At 39.0% G+C, this 12,349-nt stretch overlaps 1 protein-coding gene across 2 annotated transcripts in view; it reads left to right on the plus strand.

The window, feature by feature from the left end:
• Lrrk2 (leucine rich repeat kinase 2) overlaps positions 1-12,349 on the plus strand; it is a 145,927-nt gene that overhangs the window by 39,048 nt on the left and 94,530 nt on the right. For both annotated transcript variants that reach the window (XM_076556638.1, XM_042264518.2), the window contains exons 15-18: positions 8,026-8,170; positions 8,284-8,423; positions 9,688-9,816; positions 9,892-10,062. In XM_076556638.1, coding sequence (XP_076412753.1) covers positions 8,026-8,170; positions 8,284-8,423; positions 9,688-9,816; positions 9,892-10,062 — 585 coding nt within the window. The remainder of the gene's footprint in view (positions 1-8,025; positions 8,171-8,283; positions 8,424-9,687; positions 9,817-9,891; positions 10,063-12,349) is intronic.

Below are 12,349 nucleotides of genomic sequence, written 5' to 3' on the forward strand. Positions count from 1 at the left end.
TATTATCAAAGCAAAGACTAAGAAAAATATCAGTCTATCTATCATTTATCTATCTATCTATCTATCTATCTATCTATCTATCTATCTATCTATCTATCTATCTGTCTGTCTGGTTTTTTGAGTCAGGGTTTCTCTGTGCAACAGCCTTAGCTGTTCTGGAACTTGCTTCATAGGCCAGGCTGGTCTAGAACTCACAGAAATCTGCCTGTCTCTGCCTCCTGAGTGCTGGGATTAAAGGTGTTCACTGCCATACCTGGCTAAGAACAGTATTTATTAAAGTGAGCCAAGGCTTTGATATATAAAACAGAACATTATAATTCAAGCTGAAGGTAACCTTTTTGTGGATAATTGGCCTTCTGCTTGTACTGGGTCTTGAGAGCTGTTCACAGATCACAATGCTCGGTCATCTATTCTATAGGTTCCTGTTTGTCTATTGTTATTTCTGGGGAACAAAGTAGACTCCCAATATGCTAGTGTGTCTACATGTATGTGTCTGCAGAGACACATAGGTGAAGTAAAGGCCATTCTTCTGATGAAATGGTTCCAGGTCAAGACTTTCTGATTTGCAAAATCTTAGAGCAAAACATTGACAGTTTAAGATTTAAGATATGTAATATGTAATCATGATATATAGACATATATAATTAAAATTGGAAAACACATGTGTATTTGAAAATATTTAAGAGAAAGGAGAATTGGGGAAACAGGAAGAAGGAGGAGAGACACTGCAGCCCCCGCCAGCAGAAGCAGCATATAAAGACGACGGTAAGCCACCAGCCACGTGGCAAGGTATAGATTTATAAAAATGGGTTAATTTAAGATAAAAGTACAGTTAGCAAGAAGCCTGCCACGGCCATACAGTTTATAAGTATTAAAAAAAAAAAAAAAAAAAAAAAAAGATTTAAGATATGTATTAAATAAAAGGTGGACAAAGAGAACTCACAAAAGGGAATTACACATAAGTGACATTAAAAGGTTTGCAGAAAAGTGAAACTCGGAGGCAGAAGAGTTGAACACACAAGAAGGTAGATCTTCATGGAAGACTTTAAAAGCAATGTTGAGCTGCATTTAGAAAGCTTTTATAAAAATTATAGTAGCAGTTTCTTAAACTAGGTAAGCAAGTGTAAGATTTACATGAAACAGTCAATTTGTATGGAGACTTGCAAGAGAGCTGACAAGGAGGGATAAGTCATTTGGCCTAATTCCAACGGGACAATCAAATGTTTTGTAAGATGTTAGTACTCACACTGGTGTGACATTGTCACTGGAGCAAGTGTGGTTAGTTTCATATGATGCTGGCTCAGGAATTAGACACAAGCAAAAATATGCAGCTGGTACATGATATTCCTCAACACTGAGGGAAAGATAATTCACACAGAGATTTCTGTTACTATAGTTAATGCCCCGCCATTTGGGGAAAACACAGAAGCTGAATATTTGTTCTTTGGGCCAAAATTCATAGTACCTGGATAGAATGTAAAGGTAAAAGAATGAAATTGATCTGTGTACACATGTAAAAGTTCTCAATTATAATCACAGTTATAGATTATAATCATGATGTAGATTCAAAAAAGAAAAAGAATATTTCCAGGAAATTTAGCAACTAGCTGTGGTGTCTCATGCCTGTAATATCAGCTCTTGGGAGGCTGAGGCTGGAGGACTGCCACAAGTTCAAGGCCAGCCTGGGTTACAAAGAGTTGCTACAGAGTGAGACAATAAAAGCAAACAAAAATTGGCAATATCAATCACAATAAAAATGGACATATTTCCTGGTCAATGATTCCACTTTAAGAAATTATAATATAGATGTACTTGGGCATGTACATGAAGATTTTAGATAAGAATGTTTGTTGTTGCTGGGCGGCAGTGGCGTACACCTTTAATCCCAGCACTCGGGAGGTGGAGCCAAGCAGATCTCTGTGAGTTTGAGGCCAGCCTGGTCTACAGAGCAAGATCTAGGACAGGCACCAAAGCTATACAGAGAAACCCTGTCTCTAAAAACCAAAAATAATAATAATAATAATAATGTTTGTTGTTACATTATTTATAATAGGAAAACATGCCAGTGAGCTAAAGTTTTGCCTGATGGTCAGCCTGTGTGGCATGGCTGGTGCTTGTAACTTCAGCATATGGAGACCTTGGATTGACATTTTGTAAGATAGTGGTTCTGAGTATTGATTAATTTTAAGAAGGAGTTGAAGACAGAGGTTATTTTTACTCCCAGTTGACAGGGAGTAAGCCATCTTCCAGAACATACTACCAGGTGCTCTGATCTGCAGTGTTTGCCAGTGATGGTTCTGTTTGTAGCAGTACTCAAGTGCTGTTGGTGAGCGGAGACCCTTCTTGCTGGAAACACATGTGTCTTGTCAGCAAGAATTAAGCCTATTGTTTTTCAGCCTATGAAATGTGAGGAGTTTTACCGCAGTTTAACTTAATCTGTCCTGATAATACAATGGCCATCTATAGATTACAAACAAATAAATTATACTGATTCCAAATTAGGTCATTCTGTGTAGAGGTTAAAAGGCAGCAGGTGGCATTTCTAATGACTGATAGGTCAAAATTATACATTTTTCAAGAACATGACAGTATTCTCCAGGTATCAGTTTTTCTTTCATTTATGTTTTGATGGAATCGGCGGCATTTACCTTGTTCCTTGGGTCTTCTCCCTTCCATCACTCAATTATTGTAGATTATACAAATTTTTTTTGCTCTTGTTCCTTTGCTATGCAAGACTTTCTTTCTGGTCTGCACCCAACTCCACTGCCCATGCTCCAGTTAACCCCTCCAGCGTATTAGACAGCGTGCAGCTCTAGTGAACAGCTTGTCATGTAGGCTGTTACATTGGCACCTGGCACAGGATGAACTCACTGAAGGTCAACATTATCACCACCAGATTTTAAATGCAGTTTGACCTCTCGATATAGAGACTGAGGGACAAGAGTAGTCACATCTCTATCTCTCTACCTGTTTCCCCATTGACTTTTGGGAAATAATTTTACATTGACAGAAGATATAGCATTTCCATTCAGCTTTAGCCCCATGATTTCTAAGCTTGATTTCATTTTATTCCTTCAGTTTGCATCAAGTCTCTTTTGCTAGCTTTTCTATTCATCTTTTCACAGAACTTAAAGTTATGTTTCCTATATTTTGATGTTTTGAATTTTTGTGTACCTTTATATGTGAGCTCTTAAAATTTATATAGCGCATTTATTTTTTACTTATGTATATTCACGTGTGTCTACACCTGTGTGCAGGACATAGAAGGCCAGAAGAGGGTGTCAGATCCCCCACAGCTGGACTGAGCCACCTGAAGCCTAGTGGTGCTGGGAACTGGACTCTGGTCCTCTTAACCACTGAGAGCCATTTCTCCAGCCTGGTGTTTGAACTCTTGAAAAGACCAATTTAGTTGACTGTGAAACATGGAGGGCTTCTTTTCTTTGACTGAATGTCTGCAGGCATTGTTCTAGTGTTGAGTATCTTGGTAGAGAATTCTGAGACAAGCTTACATCTTTTTTTCCTTATTTTTACATTAACAGTTTCTCTTGGTTGCCAGAAATATTCTTTCCTTTGATGCCCAGTCATGTTGTTGAGGCATATCTTGATGCTAGTTCTGATACCAGCTAGCCAAATACCAAGTCTTTTTTTCCCCCCTGGGAAGTTTTCTTGACTTATATATTTATGAACATAGGTTTTGTTTCATCAGTTTACCTCTCTCTATAGGAACCATATAATGTTGGATCTCTTCTGTCATCACATTTTGCTGTTTAAGAGAATCACGAGAGGAGAGGAACACTCTATTTATCACCTGCTCTCTCCCTGTTTGGATGGGGTCACAAATCTTTACATGGATCTTTTTCTATCAAGAGTGAAGATGAGAACTACAAGAGAATATGGAGAATGAGAAACAAAACCCAAACCACACATGGCCAGGGGATTGCTTTCATTTGCCTGTGGAGTCTGCTTCACTCATAGTGAGAAGAGTCCAGTCTAGGCATCTTCAGCTTGAGCTGACTGGCTAACTCTGTAATGAAGCCATACCAGTGACTTGCAAATTCTCTAAAAAGACTTGAAGGTTGTAGAGTGTAGGGAAGAGGGTGTTTCTAATTAATCCATGTGGACATCCTTCCAATGATACCTCCAAAGTTTACTCTTGGAAAACATTTGCTAAGTAGGAACTAATAAGTTAATCATGATCCACATTTGAATGGTAACACAGTAAATACTGTTTTCAAGATGAAGTAGTAGGAAAGTGAAAGAAAGCCCACTGTGGGCTTGTAAATATTGTACAGATATGATATATGGTAATCATATATATATCATATATATCTGATATATAGTAATCACACACACATATATCTTTTTCAAATTTACTTGAATGTTCAAAATAACATGCTCCTATTTTTTAGTTATTAGATACTTTAGACACTGTCCCTTGTGATCACACATTGACAATTCTGTTGTTGTGAGGACAATCACAGATTTCCTGTTGCAAGTTGTTAGTCAACTTGCTAAGCTGGGTCTGTAAAGGTTAGAGCTTAAGGGAAGTCAACACTGTAAGGACCAATAACTGTCTAAAAATTATGTAGGAGTGGAGATATTAAACATGAAGGCTGACAAGATGTCTAAGATAGTAAAGGCACCTGTCACCAAGTGTAGGATGGACTTAGTTCAGTTCCTGGGTCAGAGATGGTTGAAGGAGAGAATTTACTCCCACAAATGGTGCTCTGACTTCCATGTGGGAGGGGTATATCCATACATACACACAAATGTATTCATACATTCACATGCATACAAATAAATACTATAATAATTTTTAAAAAGATATTAAGCATAAGGGGAGTCATTTTATACCTGGCTTATGATGCATTTTTCAGTTTAGAAGCAGAACTGAATACATGGTTCATAGAGTTCAATATCAAATGAAATTACAGCTTTGCTGGTTTGAAAATTATTAAGCATTTCAAGACAAGGTCAGCAGAATGTGAAACCAAGGCGGGGTCCCTTCTAATAATTGGGGCACACTCAGGAAGCTGGCTTTGCCTGTCAAGCAAGATTGATGGCACAGTTAGCCAAACAGCAAGTTCAACAGGGCAACCCTTCTTTTGTATTTTGAGAAGACGCTGAGCTTTGGGCTTTGGACATGTGATCATAAGATGCCTGTGTTAAGGAAGGAGAAATACGGGCTTGCAGCCTGAGTTTAAACATGTTTCTGCGTTATCTGCTCAAAACTGTACATCTCATTTTGTTTCACTGATGTGTAGAGCTGTAGTGTGTCTACACAATAAGACTCGTGATAATTAAATGTTAGTATACACAAAATTATTTTTTCATTTTTTTACTAATTACTTTTTATGTAAAGTTTTTTATGTAATATAAATAATTTTAAATTATTTCTTTTATTTTTGAGGTTATATTAGAAACATGTAATTTCCCCTTCTTTTTTTCCTTCTAAATCTTCTCACATACTCCTTGGTCTGTTCCAAATCATGGCCTCTTTTTTTCATCAATTGTTATTACATGCATATATTATAGATGTTCTTAAATATAGCCTGCTCAGTCTGTATGATGTGACTTGTATGTATGTTTTCAGGGCAGATCATTTGGTTTGGATAACCGATTGGTGTGCTCTTCCTTGGGGGAAGACCACCTCTCCTGCTCCTAATATTCCTCAGGTATATGAGAAATTCTTCGAGGCAAGGGCCTGCAGCTTTTTGTCCTTCCAGTGTGGTGGTTGCTTTTGTACAATTCAGCTGTGTTAATGTGCCGATCCCACTTGTGAATGGAGTTTTTAGAAAGGCATTTTGTGCAGTTTAGAGTTGCAGGAAGAGATACAGAAGATGGACAAATGAATGACTTTAGAGTTTGAGCATGGTGTAGAGCACTGTGTCCTTGGAAATCAGGGAGTGGGAAGGCAGCAATTAAGTTGTTAGGGAACTTTTGTCTTTGAATGCTTTTAATTCAGAGTAGTTAAGAGAGAAGTCTGATTATATAAAATTAAAGGGTAGCAAGAATGTGGAGGCAGTGGGTGTAGACTTTCCTGTTAATAAAGTTAGAAGTGAAGGAAAAGGAAACTTTTCCTCGCCTTAGTTCATGTTTCCTTTCTGATGAGTATCTGGGCCTGGTTTGGCATGTCAGTCCATGTTGATTGCATGGACAGAGTTCTTTATGATCCTAATATCACTGTGTCATGGAGGTTGTGTTAGAGAGCAGGACACCGAGACAACACCACGCATCTCTACCTTCACATGGCGAGACCACATTTGTATTTCTGCAATAACTCCTTACGGTGTTGGAGTTGATATCTTTGATATCATTCCATTCTTTTTGGTCTTCACATTCACAGAATGTAACACGTCTCCGATTGCCTGCAAAGATAATGCAGTATTCCTACTCAGACACAGAGAATGAGGTGCTACTGGTGTCGAAAAACAAAATTCTCAATAAGGGGAGGGCAAAAGTGTTTTGCGTAAATGATACAGGAAATGATGACAAGCTGAGCAGCTAGGGATGGAGGACAAGGCACAAAGAGAAGCCGGTTAGGTCCCCACTCCCTGTGGGGAACAAAATGGTAACTATAGACAACCGAGAGACTGTGGATGAAAGGGTGAAAACCTATAGACTGGTTACAGACAAATGAAGGCTGGAGGCTGTGGCCATGCAGGCTGCATCAGAGCTTGTGATCTGACTTGAAGCTATCTCAGTGTTGACCTGTAGCAGTGGCGGGGGAAATTAAATTTGGGGATAGAGATACCATGAAATAAGTGTTTGCATGACGTATCTGTGTGAAATTAAGTCCCAAGAAAGACACTGTGGTAGTCTTTGAAAGAAACCATGGAAGTTGAATGGTCGTGCTATTGTAAAGGTGGAAGAGCAGTGTCCAGGTAGGGAGAGCTAGAGATGGCCAGGGTGAGATATACTGCTGGCATTGAAAAAGGGGGTGGAGGGATGCGATTATCAGCTTGTATGCTGCCTCTTTCTTCTCAAAGAGTAGCTTGTCCTTGAAGAAGAACTAGATTCCATCAGGATGTCCATAAATCTCAAATTACTGGAGGAAATTCTGATTAAAGAAAAAAAATGTGGTGATTAAAATCTAGGTCTCTAAGGCAGACACATTAATATTCCAGGCGTAAGCCTGATACATGAGCTGTGTGATTTAAGCTTAACGACACATCTTTGAAGTTTGACAAAACTATTGCTTGACACACTTTGAAGGGAAGAAACGAAATAAAACCCAGGAGACACTTGGAGTCAATCTCACTTAGAGCTTCCTGTGGCGAGAGACAGTGCTGAAATCTGGTTAAGTGTATATGGCTTTGCAACAAAATATTGCTTGCTGGTTTGGTTTCATTTGTGTCATGTGCAGTCTGTAGGGCTGAATGGTTCTAACCCAGGTGAACTCAGCCTCTGCTGGAAGTGGTCCACTGTCCAGAGGATGAGACACAACTACCAACTTTCTATCTTACGCATATCTAAAGCGAGTTTTCCAGCAGCGTGGACTGAAGACGCTATCGTTTCTCCAATGCATGTTTGACCATGCTGTCAGCATGGATTTAATTGATTATTGTGGAATATGTGTAGTTAGTACAATACGTGACACACAACAAGCACTTGAAGGTTAAAAGGCTTACTCTTGATGCATACACGTCATCGGTGATATAGAAGGCAAAAATGAGGAGAGTAATTTATATCTGACCACATCATTTATGTTTTGTTCTTGAGGCTGGGGCTCATGTATCCCAGACTGGCTTCACACTAGGTAACTGAGGATGACCTTGAATTTCTGGCCCTCCTGCCTCCATCTCCCAAGTTCTGGGTTTACAGATGTGTAGTACCATGTCCAGTTTTTTGATGTTATACTGGGGATCAAATCTAGGGCTTTTCATGGTAGGCAATCACTTATTATCTAAGCTGCATCCCAGGACTTTGAATTATGTTTTACCAGTCTGTAGCCGGTTTTAACTGGGACGTGCATTAAAACCTCATTTATGACAACAACTATTCTTGAACTCCTTTTGATTGTAGTTCATTGGGAATCCTGGGATTCAGAAATGTGGATTGAAAGTGCTATCTTCTCTGACACATCTTCCTGATGCCTTAGAGATGTTGTCCCTGCATGGGGCAGTTGACTCCACGCTTCACACTTTGCAGATGTATCCAGACGACCAAGGTCGGTACAGATGAAACCTGGGAACATTAGTTATTAGCTACCTGTCTTTAATTTCTTTCCTCCAGTTTTAAGGCTTTAAGAATTGCCGCTGTTACCCTTCTCTTTTATTCTAGAAATTCAATGCCTGGGTTTACACCTGACAGGATGCTTGATTACAAAGAAGAATTTCTGCATACGGACAGGCCACCTCCTGGCAAAAATTCTGGTTTCCAGTTTGCAGCGCTTTAAGGATGTTGCTGAATTGCAAACTACAGTGAGTATAGTCTAGGGAAGCAGGAGCTTACACGGGTCCCCCACCAGTACACTTGTGCCTCTCACTGTACACCAATAGCATATTCTAGTTAATTAAAACTATCGATCATGTTGCAGTATTTTAATTCTAGAAGGCGCAGATAATTGCATTGACTATAAAGATCCAGTGTTCATTATTAGATCTGGAAAATCAGTGCATCTGCTTGCCTTCTGTCCTTCCCATAAAACGTTAAAGAAATTGAAGTAGCAGAGGGTTTTTTTTTGTTGTTGTTTTTACTTAGATTTTGGACAAATGCAAGTTATTATTATCATAGAAATGGCCATCCTCTGTGACTTATCATGAGCTGCTTTGCCTCTAGGGATTTTGCTTCTTGACTGTATTTTCCTAAAATAGAGATTTGAAATCATTTCCACCAAGCTATAAAGCAAATATATACTAATCATCTTTATGAAGACTGTAAGATGGTGTAAGGTTGATTCAACAGGGAATCAAAAATAAACTGTTATTGGATGTGTAAGTACACATAGATCTAGCTATTCTGGAAGCTGAGGAGGGAAAATTGCTTTAGCCTAGGAGTTTGAGACTCGTAAAGTAGTGAGACTGCTATCCCCAACAAAATTAAATGCTTCATTTGTTTTGTAAATGTTAGCCCAATGAAGAGTTCAAACCTTCTGTCTTGGTTTTGGATTTTTGGTAATCAAGTTTGCATCTTTAATGAATCCCATTCAATTTTGTCATTTAATACTTAAAGTCATTGAAGACTTAAAGGACAAAATTGACCACCCCAAGTTAACCAATGAAAATATCTAAGTAGAAGTCTAGAGCCACCACAAAAAGGCTGGAGAGGTGCTGGAGTTGAGATAACTAATGTGCGCTCCTGAAATAAAGATGGCTGGATCCACGTGCCACTGGCTATTCTCATCCTGAGCAACAGCTAGCTTTCCTCCTGTGGGTGTGGCTTCAGAAAGGCATCTTTAATGGACAGATTAGAAGGGGATGTGTTTTCCTTGCTTTGCTTGAGGATGGTTTGCCAGCTAGCGTTTGTTCTCTTTGTTCTGAATGTATTTCTTAGTAGCAAGAGAGTGGGGCATTTACAATATTTTCAAGGTTTACAGCTGCCAGGTACAAACCCAAGTTTTCTCTGCTTAGTTGAAGGAGCAATGGAGGCATTAAATACCAGATATAAACTGTTGTATATCATTGAGTTAATTTTACTTATAATCGCTCATATTACTTACTGTGATCAGTTTTGCTCCTCTTTCAGGGATTACAGACAATCTTGGCAATACTTGAATTGTCAGTCTCTTTCTCCAAGCTGCTACTGCACTACTCTTTTGATTTGGTAATATTCCACCAGATGTCTTCCAGCGTCATGGAACAAAAGGATGAGCAGGTATAGTGTATCCATGCCTATGGGCTAAATGTTATCCCCCCAACTGCCTCTAATCCTTGCTTCCATTCTTTCTAGTTTCTCAATCTGTGCTGCAAATGCTTTGCAAAACTGGCTGTGGATGAGGAGTTAAAAAGCACAATGCTGGAGAGAGCCTGTGATCAGAACAACAGCATCATGGTTGAGTGTTTGCTTCTGTTGGGAGCTGATGCCAATCAAACGAAGGGGGCCACGTCTTTAATTTATCAGGTAAATATTCCAGGCCTCACTCTTGTTTATCTCTGTTACTTGACCCTCCCCTTTTATAACTCTTCCTCCTCCTCTTCCACCTTGTTCTTTCACAAAACAAAACAAGCAAACAAAAAAAGACAACCACATAAAACAGATTTATTGAAATGTAATTCACATATCATACCATTCGTGGGTTTAAAGTATATAATTCAACTGTGAAAGGCTGAGACAGGAGGATCATTGATTAGGCTGAAGTCAGCTAGAATAGCATAGTGCCACCGTGAGAACTCACCTCTAAAAGGAAGTTACAGCTCTATGTACTCGTGTTTGTGTAGAGTTGTACTGGTATTGCCAGAGTCAACGCTAGAACTCTTTCATCATCCCACACTTAAATTCCATTAGCAGTAGCCCCAGTTCTCATTTCTTGCCCCCGTGGACATTTGTCTATTTCTCTCTTTGGCTCCAGGAATTCACTTGCTTACTTTCTGTCTCTATGTATGTATGTATTCTGGACATTTAAAATTCATAATCCCATGGTGATGGGGTTTATGTGACTGTGACTGGCAGTTTCCCATCACTTCCCCTGCCCTACAAGCCTCTGGTAAGCACTGTTCCTTTTCTCAGCTCTATTAAATCAACTGTGTCCTAGGTATGAGTGACAAGATGTGTTCTTTTCTGTCTTTGCTTGCCTGATTCCACTCATTCGTTGGTCCTTGGTTTCATCCCCATTATGATTCAGTGATAAGATTTTTGGTAATTGAGGCTGAATAGTGTTCCATTTTGTATATACATCATTCTTTTCATCCACTCACTCCTTAATGGGTCCCTGGATGGACTTTATATCTTGATTATAATGGATAGTGATGAACATGGGAGTATAATTGTTTTTTCAACGTTTCATCTCCTTTGGACATATATTCAGTAATGAGTTTGCTGAATTATATGGTAGTTCTAATTTTATGTTTTAGGGTTGTTTTTTATTTGTTGTTGTTTTGTGAAAGTGTCTTACTATATAGGCCTGGCTGGCCTAGAATTTGCTATAAGGACCCAGGTGAGCTCAAATATAGAGATCTGCCTGCTTCTACCTCCTTTGGTGGTTTAAAAGCACTTGCCATCACATCTGGGTCCTACATTTAGTTTTTTTTTTTTTATTTTATTTTATTTTTTTTTATTTTTTGGCACTTACATACTGTTTCCCACAAGGGTTGTACTAACTTACATTCTCACAAACAGTTTATAAGTGTTCCTCTTTTTCCGTATACTTGATAGCATTTTTAGTTTGTATCCTTTTGATAACCATTCTTACCAGGCAAGATGACTTCCCACTGTGCTTCTGATTGATTTATTCTACTGATCACTGATGATGAGGACCTTTTCACCTCTCTCCTGGGCAGGTTAATGTGTCTTCAGGGGAAATGTCAAAGCTAACCTAATGCTGTGGGTGTTTTCAGTATAATGCCTCATTTAGTTGTTTATCTTCTTGTTGGGGTGTAATTAACTCTAAATATGCCTCTTGCTTTGCATTTTTACAGACTTTGTTCTCCAACTGTCCTCCACACAACACATATATCTACTACTTGAACCATTTTCTCTCTGTGTCTTTGCTGTTGTGTTAACTTTTCATGGGAAGATATGATAAATATCTACTTTCCCAGCCGGGCGGTGGTGGCACACACCTTTAATCCCAGCACTAGGGAGGCAGAGGCAGGCGGATCTCCGTGAGTTCGAGGCCAGCCTGGACTACCAAGTGAGTTCCAGGAAAAGGCGCAAAGCTACACAGAGAAACCCTGTCTCGAAAAACCAAAAAAAAAAAAAAAAAAAAAAAATAAAAAAAAAATAAAAAAATAAATAAATAAATAAATAAATAAATAAAAAATTATATATATATATAAACTACTTTCCCTAGATAGGGCATCAAAGACAGATCAAAGTACAATTCCATCAAAGTCCAACTTGGCAAGCCAATGAGGTTAGTGGGCTTATTTACCAAGGCTATGTGAAGGGCTACTCAAAGACTGCAGATGGTCCCCAAACTACTCTATCTGTAGAGTCCTACCCCATCATAGATGACAAAGCTCATCATTAAGTCCCCTTTTTGGTAAACCTTCCTACTTCCTACCTATCCTAGTATCCCCCAAGATCACTTGCAGCTGGGGATGGGGCAGGAAGAAGTAGTGGCTGGAATCCCAGCTGACAGTTCTTTGCAGAAACGTTGAAGAGAGTGAGTTGGATGTGTCTGTCAGCTCTTTGCAGCAGTAGTCAGGTCTGGATTCTAAACTCTCTATAGTCTTTTTGTTTATGTAAA

Source organism: Peromyscus maniculatus, chromosome 20 (assembly GCF_049852395.1).
Source record: "Peromyscus maniculatus bairdii isolate BWxNUB_F1_BW_parent chromosome 20, HU_Pman_BW_mat_3.1, whole genome shotgun sequence".
NCBI classification, from domain to species: Eukaryota; Metazoa; Chordata; class Mammalia; order Rodentia; family Cricetidae; genus Peromyscus; species Peromyscus maniculatus.